Raw genomic sequence first — 18,141 nt, forward strand, 5'->3', positions numbered from 1 at the left:
TATCAGTGGTCCGACAGCAGCTGTTTTTAATCGACAACTGTAGCAGCATGTGTTCTTTTAATAAATGATCTATGTTTTTAACTGTGTCTTCTTCTTCTTCTGCTTCTCACATTGACGGATGGGAGAGACGCGTGACTGCAGAGCTATTTTTGCTGAACTGGTACTTGAGCATCATCTATTTTTGCTCTTGTCTACATTTACTTGATGACTGTTGCTTCTTGTGACTTTGCAAAAACTTTACTTTTTATGTGCTGTTAATTTAAATTAGCTAGCTGTACATTGGAGGTCGACCATTAAAGGGTAACTCCACCAATTTTCCACATTCAAGTGTGTTTACAGGTCTTGGGGGAGTGCTACTGTATATGTGAACAATGGAGGTTGCTCTAAAAACACTGATATCACCCTAAAAAATCCAACACTTAGCGGATGGAATTCAGAATGTTTACAATGAGTTCACTTTATAGAGTTACGACGCTGTTTGTTTACATATTACAGTGTAATGTTAATGACATGATACATCATTAAAACCAGACTGAACACAACACGTTTTCCTGAAAGTTTTCAAGCATTTGAGAGATTAACCGGCTGACTGGTTCGTTTGTCGGCTGCTGAAGGAACTGACAGAGTGACGAGCTGATGGATGGATTTTTATCCCACATCAAACACGACATGAAGCTTTGTGCTGCAAAATCCCCTCCGGTGTCAGCAGGAAAGGGCTCAGGACCAACACAATGCAGCGTTCAGACTGCAGCCAGAGAGGCTGAGACGGAGAAGAACCCTTGACAAAAGGGAAGTGTACTGAAGGTATATGACTGGAAATCTTTTTGACAAGGTTTCCAGCACAAAACCTCTCATGCAAAGTGACCAACAGGTGCTCACACTCTGCCCTCAACAGCAAAACTCTTGTCATTAAAACAAAGAAAGATCACAGCATTCACATGAAACCCTCTGAAGCCACAAACTTTGAGAAGAAAACACGAGGAACCTGCAGGGAAAACTGCTATCTTAACTATGTTGTCCTCTTTAGACGACAGTCTTGTACACACTCACAGAACGCTGCCGCCTGCTAAAATAATCTGCTTACTGCAGATGTGAGTGTGTAGATGTGTGTGAGTGTGTGTGTTTCACTGAAGCACATGGAGGCAGCAGATTTATAGAAATAATCCTTCATTTCTCATTTATTCAGCAGTTTAGGGATTGGAAGGCAGCGGAGGCTCACCCTGCTCTGTGTGTGTGTGTGTGTGTGTGTGTGTGTGTGTGTGTGTGTGTGTGTGTGTGTGGAGAGATGATTCTCTATTGTGACGATGAAGCTGTTGACTGAGCCGTCAAGGTGAGACAGAAAGAAGCCATCAGAGCTTTTCAGCAGAGAGCTTATTCACATTTTGATTGGTCCTTTAAGCAGCCGCAATTACTTGACCACCAGAATTTCAATCTGCTCAGCGCCGCTTCACAACAGCAAAAGAAAAAAAAACATAATGGCATCACTCCAGGTGTTTGCTTCAGCACCTGTAACCACACGCAACGGTGATGTCACAGCGCTCTGGACTACACCCCTACGTCACTGCGGCACCTCAAACGCTGTCGCTACTCAATGTAGCTTCTCTTTCGCAGTGATGTTGAAACAGCACACTTTCGTCCTAGAAACCCTGAAAAGTCTAAAGCAACTCCACAACAATGGTGACAGCAGAAATTAAATATCAAATCGAATATAAATAAAGAAATAAATGGCCATATAAATCAGTTCATTCATCCAGTATCAGCTTAAAACGGTACAAAAAACAATAAGCCCTTTACACGTGAGTTACAAAACAGGATGTTAAAAAATACATTAATGATTTAAAATGAAAAACCAAATGGGAGAGTAAATAAATAAGGAATTTAATTCAGATGGTGAATAAATACAGAAGCTCTTTATAGAAATATTAATTTAGGTCACATTTTATGAACTAATCAATGTCTACATTTACTATAAAATGAATCTGTTCATTTGAGTCATTGCTTTATTTCTGTATTTATTTTTAACTGTAATTTTTGGTCCTCTATAACGTTGCAGGTCTGATTACAGCTCGGTAGTTCGCTCCTTTTATAGCCACGCTGAATGAGTCTGTGTTTTACGATCTAGCCAAGACATTTTAGTTGTGCTGTGGACTACAGGTGGTAATCAACTGATGAGCCAACTGATGAACAGCACCTGGATGTGCTGAAGTAGCTGAGAGTGATTCATGTGCATCACCAACATCCTCATCACAATCCTCTAACAGCAACGTTTCTGCGACAGCGACAACACGGTGACTGCGTGTGCGTAATGAATGCACAATAGTTTCTAATGATAATGTTCAACAAACCCTCTGGAGTCAGCAGGTTATATCCTACACCACACTGACTATATGTCAGGTCCTCTCTCATCACTGCTCATCACTGGTCACCTCACAGCCCACTGCTGCCACCTAGTGCTCATAGATGAAACAGCCTGGCTGGTTTCCTCCGTCACAGGACGCAGCCGAGAAACCTTTCTGCAGTCAAACCACACGAGACCCACAGATGTCAGGATCCAGGTGATCCAGACAGAAAGTTGTGGGCTGTCAAAGCAGTGACAAAACTTCTCACTGATATACTCATGGTGGCCAAAATAATAGAAACACCTGACAAACCAACAGCACAAATGTCCCAGACACTGATCTAAAAAAGCTCAAAACTACTTAAACAGCTGGTCTGTTATCCTTTCAGAATATTTAGAACGTGTTTGTTTAAAAATAAATAAATGTGTCTGAAAATACACATTAACATGAAACCAACATATTACTACCACAGATTAAGAGAGGAAGAAACAAAAGAAACACTGTTAACAGATTCCACATACAATATGTGAGCAAGCTAACAGACCCGCGCCCTAAATCAGCGAGTTCTTCTGACAAACACTGAGGACTCCTGACTGTAACTACAACTGTAAGCACCGCCATGTTCAGGTTTACAACAGAGCAATGCCAGTCGATTGAGGAAGACTATGAAATGGAGTTAAAAGCACGGTTGAAAGGTAGTAAGTGCACCTCGACCTCAGACAATATCTTTACTTTCACTTCAGCCTGACTTCTGGGTACTTTTTATCAGATATCCAACACTGATTTGAGATTCACATTGTTCATGATATCCATAGTTCAAAAAATAAACTGCTTTACTGAGATGCATATCACAATGTGGTCTAAATGACAAATGTTCTGTTTCTATAAATCAGCTGTGTTGTTTGTGTCACATTAGTGTTTCAGGATTATTCTCAACTTTTTGCCTCACTTGTCCTGCTTCACTTTTAACATCTGCATTGATTTAATTGGCTCATTTTGCAAAGACATGCGGGGAACTACGACGAAAAGTCCCAAGATAACGACAGCAGGAACAAAGGTGTTGAATCCTGGACCGTGAAGAGACTCTGAAGCCGGCTGAGATCCAGCACAGTGTCTTGCTGCAGTGCAGAGTGATGCACGGAATACCAAGAGGTCTGAGTCCTGAGCACAGAGTGTTTGTGAGGGGAGGAGAGGAGGTAAATGGTGCAGCCATCTGTCAACATACACACACACACACAGAACACACACACACACTGAAGTGTTGAGGAACGTTTCACCGAGACGTGAAAATGGAAGACAAACACTTTTCTGAGGCAAACAGGAGAAGTCAATGCCCGTCCCATCAGAAAACAACACAACCACTTCCATTTACAACTAAATACACACACCAGCAGCGCTCCATTGTGCATGAATATGAGAGGGGGGAAAAAATAAAAAAGACAACTCCGTCCCATCAGCCTGAGCTGACTCCCTGAGGAACAATGTGCGACAGGAACAAAACAAGCGCGGGGTGATTTCAGCTGCCGTCTCTCCGATGTCAGACAAACAGAAAAGACAACAACCAAAACGACACCAAGAAAACAGACGTCTGACTTTAGAAGCAAACATGAAGATATGTACAGAGGAGCAGCTTGTAGGTCAGAGGTAGCTGTTAAGTATTGTCATGTTATTAATAATCATTTTCTCTTGTGTTCATTTGCATATGTTTGGTACTGAAGTAATCTAAAAGAAATGGAAAGTCACATTACTTTAATATATTGATACATGGATTACATTATACTACATATTTTCAACAGGTAATTAGTAACTGTATCAGAACACATTTTTAAATTAACCTCTCAACTCTGATAATATATTAAGGATATTTTTAAAAAATGAAATATATCAGCTCATTAATTATGATGTACTACAGATATGTGAAGAAATGCACCAACAGTTATAATACAGTCATATATTGTACATATTATCTTGAAATGGGTGATTCTGTATAATTAGTCCTGTAAGGCTGACTTGTAACAGAGTACTTCTACACTGTGGTTCTTCCTCCCGTCCTACACAGACAGCACTGACTAAATTAAACCAACAGCAGCTTCATGTAAAACCACCAGGTCCTTTATTTACAGTCAATATAAACAAAGAATCTCCCAAAAACTGTTAGAAAAATATATCCGCTCCATGTTACTTATGATTATGTAAAAGTCAGCAGCGACATCACAACGTCCATGAGAACATTCTTCTTTTCTGAAAACATTCAGCACCGTTTACAGTTTTAGTCTGACAAAATAAAACCTCTCACAGTGCGATCTGCAGGTGAAAGGCAGCATGTCAAGTTTTCTAAGTGTCTTCGAAATGTGAAACTATTTAAAGTTTAATTTAAGGGGATGCATTAACTGGTTTTTGGCACGGTGGATAATATTAAACATTTTTCAAAGTTATGACAGACCTGTTGGCACTACTTAAAGAGTGCCAACAGGTCAACGTTTACTTAAAGGTTGATGTTCTTCAGCGCGATGTTCTGTACAGTACATTGATGATGTGTAAAGTCAAGATTATTGTGATGTTGCGCCGACTGTCAGCTGCTCCGAGAAGGAGCTACACGTCTTAACTGAACTGGTGAAACAATAACAGGGGAGGTGTCAGTGGCTTCGCACTTCCATCACAGCCAACAATGTTATCAAGTAGTTTTCCTCATCAGCAGCTCTTTAACTTCAAGTGATAAATCATGCTTTAAAAAACAAACAAAAAAAAAGATTTAAAATCTGTCCCTTCACAGAGTCACTTCTTCAAACAAAACGTAAGTGCTGAGCTGTTTCAAACGAAAATCACAGAGACCTTCTCTGCAGCAGGGGAACAACAAGAGCTCTCAGTAATGTTAGTGTTGATCCTGAAGAATGATCCGTGCTTGTACAGACAGGTGATGCTTGTACAATGCAGTGTCTTTCACACTGACACCATTGCTACACTTGACACATACAAAGATGGACAAACCTTCTCTACACTCACTTCACTCTATGAGCAGCCGCTGTGAGCTACACTGCAGCCAGCCACCAGAGGGTGATCGATGTGTTTTGGCTTCACCTTTCAGGAGCTGTTGTGTCATCCATCTTTACATACAGACAATGATCGCTACCTATGAACAGGGTTAAAACAATCCTCTCCATGTCTTGATACCCCGACAATGATCACGTATTTGTCGCTCTGATATAAAGAACTAAATCTCTGGACTGTTCTTTTGGCTTGTTTGCATTTAGAATATTATTGTGCTCTCAAGATGATCTGAAAATTAGATGCCCCATTTGTAGAATATATTTTTAATCCACCAGTGGAAGAAAAATACTCAAAAGGAAAAGAAGGTTTGTTCCCTGCAGAAAAGTAACTTGAATCAAAACATGTACCTGAAACTGACTTAAATCTCTTTCCTCCAGACAGAACAATTATTAGTTTTATGACCCTAAAAGTTCCCATCTTCCCTGAGCTGCCTGTCAGCTTTGAGGCTGAGAGCTGGTCTGATCGGTTGACAAACGACACCACAGGTCAGCGCCGGAGGCGGAAGCACACAAGGAGAGGGAGGTGATCCGACGAGTGATTCGAATTGGGAAGACCGTTGACTTCCTCCAGCTCTGGCTGGCCGACCAATGCCAGCCTGCCCAGCAAATGGAGGCCCCGCCCACCCGGAAGTGAAGGAGGTGTGTTGAATTCTTCAAGAGGAGGAGGAAGAGAGGGAGTAGTGTGACAAGGTTGAAGAAGACAGACAGAAAAAGGAAAAAGAGAGGGAGAAGTGAAAAAACAAAAGGTTAGAAAAGTGGACAAGAAGGAGTACCCTCACCAAAAGCTGTTGAAATGTCAGAAATGCTCGGCAGATTCTTTGTGTTGAGTTTAGACCCCATATTTCCTGATTTTAACTCACTTAAATTTTGCAACGTATTAATTTCATAGTGCTTCTGAAGTGTGTGTCAGTACCTGGTGTGTACAGGATGTAATCCACAGTCATGGCTGTGCGGGAGTGACAGGTGGTGACCTCTGGTCTCCCATCAGGCATCAGGTGGTGCTGATAAGACGACTGCAGCTTCAGGCCGTGCTCGATCCTCGGTCTGCAGAAACACACACACAGGGTTAGAGTGTGTGTTGCGTGTTGTTACACTAAGACTCAGGATCTGTGTTATTTATTCATCATCATCGAATCAACATGAACAGAAGCATTTGAATTTGATTAATTATTTAAAGAATGGACGACTCTGAAACTCAGAGCTCATAGGTGTCCTTAACGACTCTGTAAGGACACTCCCACACAGAGTTTAAAAGCCTGCAGCTCCCCTCAAGAAGAAGAAGAAGCCTCTTGGATGAGAGGTGAAACGTCTTCAACAAACTGAAACAAGTTGAGTTTCCTACGATACAGCACTTAGAATTACCATGACCTGGATGACTGAGAACCTTCATCAGTGCATATTATATATTTAATGCATATTTTAGACCTTTTTCAAAATTTTCTTTTTACAACATTTAAAAAAACAGTCTTTCTTTAGCAGTTAGACAAATATACAGTGATGGACACGTTTCTTTTTGAGAGAGATCGTACCTGTTAAAATCAAAAGCCGACTTGTTGGCGAGATCTTCTACAGTCAGATTAGAGATCGCTCCTTCTACTGCTGAGAGAGAGACAGAGAGAGAGAGAGAGAGAGAGAGAGAGAGAGAGAGAGAGAGACAGAGAGAGAGAGAGAGAGAGAGAGAGAGAGAGAGAGAGAGAGAGAGAGAGAGAGAGAGAGAGAGAGAGAGAGAGAGAGAGAGAGAGAGAGAGAGAGAGAGAGAGAGAGAGAGAAAAAGAGAGAGTTGTCAGTAATGAGACTCAACCTTCAGCTTCACCTGACTTCCACCCCAAGCTAAATTAAATCCCAGAACTGAGGTAGTCTAGCAGGCACAGGATATAGAACAATCTGTTTTTAAACTTATTGGGCAGTATAAGATATAACATGTTAATTAATGAACTTTTGAGGTGCTAATAGGTGGGTTTTATTACCTGCAGACAGAGTAAAGCTAGTTGTTTCATCCTCTTTCCAGTCTTTGTGCTACGCTAAGTTAACCCTGTTATCTGTCGTTAACACAAAAACCTGACAGTGGTCTCAGTCCTCTCATTTAACTCTCAGTAAGAACTCATCATATTTTTATTAAACATTAAACTATTGCTTTAAGTAAACAACTGGTAATACATACATTTTATTATTTTAATTAAACTATAATTAAATTAAACAACACAAGTAATAATCAGAGAAAATCTAATGATATAAAAGCAGAAAAAAGCAGGTTATCTACATATCTAAGAGGCAGTAAACAGCATATTCTGCCATCTTTGCATTAAATTATCACTCACTCAACAATTAATCAACAATCGACTCAAATGTCTTTGAAATTTAACTCCGCCTTCACTACATTTAAATAACTGAGTCAAAGCAAGTATTAAACTGAGAGCTGGTTCGCAAAAATTAACAACAAATGACGTGAAGTCTGGTGGAGTGCAGCGAGCGTACCTGTGGGGCCGTCAGAGGACTCGTCAGTGTTCCTGTACTGACACTGAGAGTCGATTCCCAAACTGTGAGACCAGATAGGACAGTTGAGGAGACGCTGACCTCTGGGACTGCTCTCCTGACCAGACACCTACAAACGCACATACAAAATAAAGTCTTTACTTTTTATACATGGTAAAGTACATTTATTAATTCATTAATCTGGTAATTCTTCCAAAACTACTATGTGTGCTTCTCACCGTGCTGATCTGCAGTCCTCTGTAGTCCAGACTGCCTGTGGTCAGGAAGCTGTACAGCGGACTCCAGGGAGTCGAGTTAAAATCACCACAGAGCACGACTGGATTGGTCGACCCGTCCGGGAGGCGGTTGAGTCGACGGATCTCGGCCAATAGGATCGCCAGCTGTGCCAGTTTGATGTCGCCGCGGCGAGGGTTGTAGAGGAGGTGAGTGTTGGCCACACAGATGAAGGTGGAGGGATCTGATTGGAACGTGACGTCTTTAGGTTTCAGCAGCACAACCAATCCCACGTTGTCCCTGTCGAGGAGGGCGTCGCCGGGGCGGAAAAACTCAACGGGATTGGAGGAGAGGAGTGACAGGCGGGAGGATTTGAAGACAACAGCACAACCGTCTGGTTTCCTTCCTGTTCGCTTCTTGTACTCACACTGGTAACCTGACACACACACACACACACACACACAAAGGAGAAAACTTCTATATGAACACAAACAATCAGATGAAAAATAAGTTTACAATTTCACAATAAAACCACTTTTGCAGCAATGTTTGCAAACATGCAAATACATTGGTGTATTTACATATTTTCCCATCATATCAACGCCTGCTCGTAAAGCAGACACACACACACACACACACACACACACACTCTTGCATACACACAATACCTAGTGCCTGTAGAGATGGTTTGATCTGATTTATATAGTGGTCCTCTTGCACTTCTTGAAGACACAGGATCTAGAAAAAGAGAATTGCCATCAAATCTTATGTCTCCATCATTAATGCTCTTGTTTAGACCTTAGTATTTATTTAACAGTATATGGTCAAAAGTATACAGACACACCCTTCCAAGTAGTTCTGTCCGGTTCACGTTTTGGGTCTCTTGGCCTCAAAAAATGGGAACTGCTCCTGCTACAGTATACAATAACTGTGTTTCATTTTTCTACTTGTCAACTTTTGAAATGTTCCAAAAATGCAAAAGTGAAACACAAGGCTACACAATCTGTAGTTTCTTCTGAGGTTTAAGAAACTGCACCGGGCCACATTTCTTGTTGCTGTAATCAACAGAATAGAAGAAGAAGAAATCGCGAACTGGAACCACAACCAGATGTTAATCAACTGCCAGTAAACCTCAAAGAAGAAAAAGATTAAACAAAACGAGTCGCTATCTACGAGGGAATGTGGAAATCATCTAGGAATAGGAATTATATGGGATTATCCATAAGGACAGCTGAGATAGTCAAATGTTCACAGAAATGATCTGTCTGACATTAAGCTTACTAACTAGTTTTTTTTTGTTTTTTTTTTTAAAAAGGCAAAAACAGCCTCAGCATGCCCAAAAACTTTTTTGTCACTAAAAAGTGCTTCTCTGGCCTCAAACCTCATCCAACATCTTTGGGATGAACAATCACAGTCACACAATCGAGTGTCCACATACTTTTGACCATTCTCATTTTCAATTCTGTGTCTTGCGACTACAATCTGGTGGTCTTTCTGGTGGTCTAATCCACTCACATCAGCATTGTGCTGCTGGATCTCAGCCAGAAGGTTGGGCAGCCGGCAGTCCCACTGCAGGACGCTGGGGTGACAGTGTCGGTACAGGTAGGCGTTGTCCTGCAGCAGCTCCTGCGACAGGATGTTGTAGGACATCACCGAGAAGTCAAATGCTTTACTGACTCCTGGTGGATGGATGTCAGTACCGCAGACAGGTAGAGACTCCCAGTGCCTCTGAAGAGCTGAAAAGAGGAGAGGAAGTGGAAAAGATTATGAATATGAGCTCAGACAGAAGTATTCGTGTGCAAATGATTTACCAGATTTTACTTAATGTTAATCTAGTGACAACAGATTTACAACAGTGCCCTGTTTGCCATCAAGTACATCTATTTGTACCCCACAATAAACTGAACTTGACCTATGAATTGTCTAGAAGGTGAAACTAACATGATCTGCTCAGCAAGTTCATTAAATAATAATAAAAACAAAGAAGACGTACATTTGCTTTGTTTAACATCGTCCTGTTGTCTGCCAGGTGGGCAGGTTCCAGGGGGAGGAGGCTGGCTGTTGGTTCCAGCTACCTGCCACGGGTTTGGGTTTGAAGGCCGAGTAGTGCTGCTGGGCCTGGAGGGAAGCCCCGGCCACTGCCCTCCATCACTACTTCTGTCCTTTAACTGCCCCTCTGGTCCTTTTGTATTCCTCTCAGAGCCTCTCTGCTGCTCTGCAGCTCTCTCTTTGAACCAGGGGTTTGGTTTGTGTGGGGGAACTTCATCCTGTTCAGGTTTTGATTTGGGAGTGTGTCCCCTGGACCTCGCAGTCTGTGGATCTTTATTTCCTCCTTGGTGATGTGTGCTCCAGCCTCGATTTGGGGTCTCATCTCGATCACAGCTGTCTTTTCGCTGTCTGTCCTTATTCCAAGTTTTAGTCCTTTCTACATCTTTCTCTCTGCTGTTTTCCTTATGGAGACCTTTCCCAGCTTCACTGCTCCCTCGGTCTGCACTTCCATCTTTAAAGCGGTGATTTGGTCGGGGGTGGCTGTCTTTGCTGGAGTCAGGATGACGATGCTCCTTTTTAGAGCCTCCTGTTGACCCTGCTGCTCCTCCTCCGTGTCCTTCCCTTTCGCTGATGCTCCTCTTCTCCTCTTCGCTCTTTCTCCGTTTGTGAGGAGGCTCCTTGTCTCTGTCGGTCCGGTCCATCAGGAGGCCGGCAGAGGTGTGGAACGAACGCCAGCTACCGGTGCTGATGCTCCGAGGGTGTAGCGTCCTGCCAGAGAACACTTGCTGGGCTGGTGGAGGAGAGCAGGGCAGTCGAGGAGGCCGGGGGGGAAATCCCCGCACCGACCACCATGGATGAGGAGCGGGGATATGGGGGCGGTAAGAGGGGGCACCACTGCTCCTGAAGCCCGCCCTGCAGAGAGCGGGGCGGCTGCAGGGGAGGAAGGAGGAGCCGGAGGAGCTCAGCTGGCGGAGGAACATGGGGTGGCTGTAGGCAGGAAAAGGGAGATATTAGGGGGGAGCTTATAAAGAGAAAAGAAAGAGAAAAGCCAGAACAGTTCAAACACATATCAGCAACTACTTGACTGATTAGGTATTTTTTCCACCCAAAAATCTAAAAAAAATATGTGGTGTCAGAAATTGGAAAAATTGGAAATGTCTGACATTTTACAGAAAAAAAAAAAAAAAGATTCATGAGTTAATCTTGAAAATAACCAACTGATTAAAGTAATTCTTCTTTCCATGTGAAACAGGTGAGAGTAGATCTGAAAGCAGGTGTTCAGATGCAAGAAAAACTGAATATGACCGTAGAAAGTGAGCTGCAGCTACTCACTCATTTGAATAAACTCTTTAATGAACTCTTATTGCTTGTTCTACAAAACATCAGAACAATGGTGAAAGATGGTTATGACAAGCTCTCAGAGGCCAGGCGGTGATCTTCAAATGTCCTTTAAATTTTGAAGACCACAAAGATATGATGCTCACAATGACAGGAGACAGAGGCACTCATTATTAAACCTGCTGTAGAATCATTTCGTCTCAATCAATTGAGACATCTTTTCTGGTTTAGTAAACACAGACACAGGAAGTGGAGAGAAAAGTAATGGATGATTGATAGCAGAACTATACACTACCGATAAAGAGGGATGGCATATAATAACGTTTTTTTTTTTCTGATTTTATAATCTTATAGTAACGTATATTAACAGTTGACACCGTAGCTCCCGATAATTGAAAACAATGGACAAATAAAAACAGCCCATCGTAGCTAAATTATGTTATTAGCTGCTTGCTAACGGCAAAGTGGAATTCAACAGGTTTACTTAAAAACCCTTAAGGTACTTGTTCTAAGACTCTTAATTTAAAACGACAATATTGCTGCATAAACGCAGTGTCAAGGTAACGTTCGGTTTGTGATTTACTACTGTTATGGAAAAAAATAAGGTACCAATGCTGACTGTCTTAAAAGCCTTGTTAGCTGTTTTTAGCATTACTGAATCTAAAAACGGCTAAAATGTTCTCAATAACGTTACCTAGCTCACATTAACTTACTTCTCCGCGGGAGTGGAAGAGACATCGTTTATGTTGCGACTTGGACGCATTTATATTGATTACTATCAGCAAACATGGTGAAACTTCTGTTTTAGCTGGGTTTAAATTGAATCCACAACAAGCAGGTTCTGCGTCCCCAACATATGACGTAACAACCAAGCGCCGCGGAAGCCTGTGCTGCCTTCAAGTATTCTGGCGAAGCTCGTCTTTCCGAATTTTTACAGTATATTGGCGTTTTAAATGGGGATTGACGGAAAGTGAAGCACCATAATTGACTTGGGTTAAATGCTATGATTTTAAACATGTTGTATAGACTTGTGCTACAATCAAACTGAAGAATGTGAAGAACACGCTGATAAAAAGGCGAGCGTTGCATCTAAGCTTAAAAGAATGAGTAAAATAAAGCGCAGACACTGGTTTAGTTTTTCTTTTGGCTTGCCTGCTAGCAACATAAATAACAGACGCAGAAAAATACGCAGTCAAAGAAACGCCCCCTGTAATGAACTTGCCCTCTAATAATGGGATACTGGACGTTATCATAATAATTACAACATTTCCGTGCGTGTGTTTATGCGGCATTTCGAACAGCTTCCTCTCCCTCTCGCTGGAACTTGTAGTCTTTTCGACCTGTTTCCTAGCTTAAAATAGGATGAGCCAACTCAGTGAACGGACTATAGTGACGTCGGTACGACGGCGACAAAGGTCCGACTGGAAACGTCGTTCACGACTCGACATTTTTTTTTATCATCAGCATCCCATAATGTCACGGAATCATGTGTTGTAACCTTCAGTCGTTACGACTAAAATATGCTAATGGCGAATTAGATTAAACTCGATAACCACTATGTATGATTTCCCCTCTTTTTTTCAGGAGAGCTGTACTGGACAGGAGGAAACGATAATGGCGAGATGAAAAAGGTCATTCTACTTACGTTAAATCGAGCCTCTTCGAGAAGACAACGGTGGTGTTAACGACGGTTTGAAGAGATGAGACGTCAGCTTCTACTGTGACACATGTTATTGGTTATTCCGTTTGGCTGAAAATCCTGAAGTACAGCTGCGAGGAGAGGACCCGCGAGTGAAGAGGGGGGTCCGCCGCTCACTTACTCACTCTCTCTCTCTCTCTCTTTTCCCTCGGTAATCCCAGTGTGTGTGTGTGTGTGTGTGTGTGTGTGTGTGTGTGTGTGTGTGTCCAGCCCCTCTCTCTCTTTTCAGTGTATTTTCTATAGTCTGCATGAAAGCAGAAATCTAAAAGGTGAGCAGCTCCACATCTTCATCTTCTCTCTGGGTTGATGAAAGGATCTTGACATGGCTGTACTGGTGTCTTATTATTATGGTGCATATACTCATACATCCCCATGCAATCAAATAAAAAGATGATATTAATATGTTATTAACACAATTACTACTATTACTATTAATACTTTTATTTAATTGATTTTAATCGTTGTGTGTATGTTTGTACTATTTGTGTTCTTGTACCTTCATGTAAGCAACTCAGCAGTTTCACTAAAAAAAAAGAAAAAATAAGAAACAGCAGCCGTTATAAAACCTTTATTCAGGAGTGAAACAGGATATCAAAATGATGATGAAACAGGAGAGTGGGACACAACTTGAAATTAATTTGTCTCCAAAATTAGAAATCCATAATTTGAAAAAACAAAACTGGCTTCCACGCCACGGCTTCCTGTGCAGAGGAGATGTCTTGAACATATGTCAGTCAGCAGTTCACTCGAGTTGTGTTTTGACTCTGTTGGAATTTGAAATGAAAAACCGAACAAGACTGTCACGTGACCGCAGGGTCACAGGTTTCGTCGGCACAGCAGCTGCAGTTTGTCCGTCAAACAACGTCCCAACAATGTGCTCCGATCTTAAAACCATCTCAGCTATGTGAGCAAAAAAAAAAAAAAAAAAAAACGTTTGGTAAGCTATGACTCCAGATTGTAAAAGAGCTGCAAGAGTGGAAACTGTGTTGAAAATAGACCCCCCCCCCCCCCCAAATAGCAAAATGACTTTTGTAAATCCTCAAAACTTCCTCAAGAAATGTGAATGATGCCATGATAACACCGTCGCTAGAACAACATGTTCTTTTTTCTTTTTTCTGAAAACCACAGATACTTTCAACTTTGTACAAATCTGCATTTTTGTCTCATAACATGTTCCCATTAAATGTTTATGAGCTGTCCTTTATGTCATGGTGGGTGTCAACAAAACTTGTTATTTCAAACCAAAACATAATGTTTTCCTAGCCAATTGTTTTTTGTGGCAGAACCTAACCGGAACATGAGCACAAAATTTAGAATAAAAAACTTGAAAGTTGAAACATAAACATACAGTCATGGACACAGGTATTGGCACCCCTGGAACTTTTCCAGAAAATGCACCTTTTCTCCCAGAAAAGTGTTGCAATTACCGTACAAATGTTATGTTATACACATGGTTAGCCTTTGTGTTGTGTGCCACACCAAGCATGGAGAAGAGAAAGAAGAGCCAAGAATTGTCTGAGGACTTAAGAAGCAAAATTGTGGAAAAATATCAACAATCTCAAGGTCACAAGTCAATCTCCAGAGATATTAAAGTTCCTTTGCCAACTGTGCGCAATATAATCAAGAAGTTTATAACCCATAGAACTGCGGCAAATCTCCCTGGAAGTGGACGGAAGAGAAAAATTGATGAAAGAATGCAACGCAGGATAGTTTGAAGGGTGGATAAACAACCTCAGTCAGCTTCCACACAAATTCAGGCTGTCTGAATGAGATGAAGCGCTATAGCAGGACACAGACGAGAACCCCACTTCTGACACAGAGGCAAAAAAAGTTGACAAGAACATACCTGAGTAAGCCTCAGTGCTTCTGGGAAAAATGTCTTGTGGACAGATGAAACTAAGGTAGAGCTTTTTAGTGAAGCACATCATTTTACTGATAACAGAAAATGTAATGAGGCCCACAAAGTAAAGAACACGGTAACTACAGTCAGATATGGTGAAAGTTCAAAGATGTTTGAGAGTTGTTTTGCTGCCTCAGGCACTGCATTGATTGTGTGCAAGGAATCATGAAATCTGGAGACTATCAAAAGGGTTTGGCCCATAATGTAGGGCCTAGTGTCAGAAAGCTGGGTCTGTGTCAGAGGTCATGGTGTTCCAGCAGGATAATGACCACAACATACCTCACAAAGCACCCAGAAATGGTTGGAGACAAAGCGCTGGAGAACTCTGAAGTGGCCAGCAATGAATCCGGATCTAAATCCCACACCTATGGAAAGATCTCAACATTACTATGTGTATACCAAAACATTTGTAATTGCAACACTTTTCTGGGAGAAATGGTGCATTTTCTGGAAAAGTTCCAGGGGTGCCACTACATATCGTCCATGACTGTAAGTCTGTGGTTTTGCAGAAACATATGGCGCCAACATTTATGGTGATGGGTCGTAAGGGCATTTCGAGCGATTGTGAGTAAAGGTTTTCCCTCGGTCTGATAAATGTGGAAACAAAACAAAGCTTGTGTAGAAAACTTCTCACATGCACAGCGGAACTTCACGGGGGAGCGTGCAGCGTGAAGCAGCTGCATCCTCGAGGCAAAACGCTGCAGAAATCTGCTGATCGACCCGCCCCGACGTGCTGCGTACATGCTGCTCTCTTTGTGTCTCTTCATTGTGCGTTTGTCTCTATGTACAACCGTAGCCCTTTTCTTTCTGATTCAGATTCCCTCCATATTTTGTGTTTTACTCAGTAGCTTAGTCAGAACTCAGTGCTAACTTCTTCTACGATTCTGCTTCAGCGCCACCTCCTCGGTCTTGATCTCCTTTGTGTCTTTCCTCAGCTCAGCAGCCAGAATGAAACGTTGGCATTGTACAATTTGGCAAACCGCAGATGTGTTAAATGTGTAGGATTCATATGTATCATATCAACATTTATACGGCTGTTTATCAGACTTCCTTCAGATTACATGGGGAGGAGGGAGTGGCATCGCTTCCCCTAAACTTTCTGCTGCCTTCCTTCTTGCAAAAAAGGGCGTGTTTTTCAGGGAGACACTGGGGCATTTTCCAGCTGCTCATTTGGTGATGAAACTAGGATGTTTTTTTACACCAAAGCATGATCTTTTCCAAAACCGGACAAAGTGTTTTTTTGTGTCTAAACCTGACCAGATCTTACTCGAAGCTTAAACATATACCTGGGTTGCAGAAGCATACAATGCCAACATTTATTCTGGTGATTGAGTTGCTTTAGTTGTCCTCCATGCTTCAGTTGTCAGGGGGAAGATATGGTCATATAAACAGCCTGCAAGCATCAAAATGACTCAGCTGCATATTCTAGTCACTAAATGTAGATTTTTCCAGGCAGACATTAGATAACCACATCATTTTAAGAGAAACTATCCTAACAGTAAAGACTAGGGACTTGATTTAGACAAATCCAGATTTACCAGTGTTATATTTTGGTTCTGTCATCCTCTTATCCTCTTTTGGTGCAAAGAAATCTGTTGGTCTGTCTCACAAAGCAGGGCAGCTATGTTAAAACAGAATTCAGTACTTATTAAAGTAAGGTTCCAGATTTTGGGTTTTACTCTGTGCAGTCATCCAGCTAATTGGACGATCCTGCTTGGTGAGACAGATCAAAGTTTAAAGATTTAAAGGGACAGTTCACCCCAAAAATTAAAGAGAAGAATGGATTTGTTATTTGAAACTGTGACCCTGGCGTTTCTGCAGCAGTAAAGACGGTGAAATGTGTGAATATTTGACAAAGTAAACTGAAAAAGCTCAAGTTGTGCTTGAAAACAGACACTTTCCATTCCATCACTGCATTCATTTCTCGTGCAAAGTTTCTGAACCCAAATCTTTTAAGGTGCACTTGGTTCAACTCTTCTCCCGAAGCTTCTCATCTGCCTCAAACAGACACACCTTCAACCAACCAGACATTCCTGACGTGTCTCTTCCTTCAGTGATGTTTGGATCCAGGCCTGCCAGACGCACACTTGATTTCTTCTCATGATGAACAGTGAAGAGGCACCGAGAAGTCTTTAAGCTTTTCCATCCAGCTGCCGTCGCTGCCAGCTCCTCGACGTGACGGGCTCATGCATCTTCACTCTGTCAGAGCAGCTGTCTCTGCCCAGGTCTTTGAGGCTGTGATGGGTGACGGGGCAGGTTCTCTGGGGGGTAAAAGGTCACGGGGTCAGGAGAAGGGGACCTCCCACCTCTGTGTGTACGCGCTCAGTTCGCACGGGCTGATGACCAGCATCCGAGAGGAGTCCATCCCGTCCAGAGCCATCTCCGAGTCCAGACAGAACCGAGAGACGAGGTGCTCCAGGTGTGTCCCCGACTTCTGCCACCGCTGGAGGCAAGAACAAGACAAAGGTCAAGAAACAGCTGATAACACGGTCATCATACAACATTCACGTATGATCCAGCACTGCCTGGACAGGTACATCGCTGCAAGGGTACAGAGTTCACTGCTCAGTTTGGCAAGCATGAGAGGGCTCTTATTCAGATTTTTATAGTCGGTTTGCTCCCTGTTGAGATCTAAACTACTGCAATCAAAGTGGTTAATACCGCAGCAGCAAAGCGGTAATTAAAGTTGGATTTTTATCGCGGCGCCGCTCGGATGATCTCCTCGATGCTGAAACCTGCAGTCAGCTGAGACCCCTGTGTAAAGGTCTTCAGTCAGGCTCTGCGGGGCAGGTAGAGCACGGTGTGACCAAAGAAATATCAGTATGTCAGAATTTGCAGAGATTTGATTTCACACTTTCTTGCACACAAAACAAAGAACGAAATGTCTTCAGGCTACAGCGTAATAAGCCCTTATAGCGGCTTCTTTCTGTGTTTCACTGTCAGACAAATGTTTGTAAAAACAGTTTAGAAAGTGTAGGCGGCTTGTGCTGTTTGCCCAGATTTTGTTGTTGACTTTTTTCCCTGAAGCTCTATGACTGGTGTTTTTTTTTTTTTGCAGGATGAGCTTGTGAATGTATTATAGACCTGGATACAAGGAGCCAGGCTTGCTTCCAATTTTAAGCA

General features: G+C 42.2%; 2 protein-coding genes across 10 annotated transcripts in view; both read right to left on the reverse strand.

Annotated features, from left to right (window-relative positions):
* The window catches only part of angel2 (angel homolog 2 (Drosophila)), a 28,544-nt gene extending 15,072 nt beyond the window's left edge, over nt 1-13,472 (reverse strand). For 2 of the 5 annotated variants that reach the window (XM_037087295.1, XM_037087293.1), the window contains exons 1-8: nt 12,133-12,290; nt 10,086-11,068; nt 9,608-9,828; nt 8,761-8,830; nt 8,098-8,528; nt 7,862-7,988; nt 6,916-6,985; nt 6,300-6,430 (exon numbers count right to left, since the gene is read on the reverse strand). In XM_037087295.1, coding sequence (XP_036943190.1) covers nt 6,300-6,430; nt 6,916-6,985; nt 7,862-7,988; nt 8,098-8,528; nt 8,761-8,830; nt 9,608-9,828; nt 10,086-11,068; nt 12,133-12,182 — 2,083 coding nt within the window. In that variant the 5' untranslated portion in view covers nt 12,183-12,290. Of the gene's footprint in view, nt 1-4,428; nt 6,038-6,299; nt 6,431-6,915; nt 6,986-7,861; nt 7,989-8,097; nt 8,529-8,760; nt 8,831-9,607; nt 9,829-10,085; nt 11,069-12,132; nt 12,291-13,064 lie in introns of those variants that run through there. The other 3 variants (XM_037087294.1, XM_037087292.1, XM_037087291.1) reach the window with 3 other exon arrangements.
* A 200-nt stretch (nt 13,473-13,672) lies between these two features.
* The window catches only part of galnt14 (UDP-N-acetyl-alpha-D-galactosamine:polypeptide N-acetylgalactosaminyltransferase 14 (GalNAc-T14)), a 189,248-nt gene continuing 184,779 nt past the window's right edge, over nt 13,673-18,141 (reverse strand). For all 5 annotated transcript variants that reach the window (XM_037087297.1, XM_037087298.1, XM_037087299.1 and 2 more), the window contains one exon: nt 13,673-17,461. In XM_037087297.1, coding sequence (XP_036943192.1) covers nt 17,303-17,461 — 159 coding nt within the window. In that variant the 3' untranslated portion in view covers nt 13,673-17,302. The remainder of the gene's footprint in view (nt 17,462-18,141) is intronic.

This window comes from Acanthopagrus latus, chromosome 22, assembly GCF_904848185.1.
Source record: "Acanthopagrus latus isolate v.2019 chromosome 22, fAcaLat1.1, whole genome shotgun sequence".
Classification (NCBI taxonomy): Eukaryota; Metazoa; Chordata; class Actinopteri; order Spariformes; family Sparidae; genus Acanthopagrus; species Acanthopagrus latus.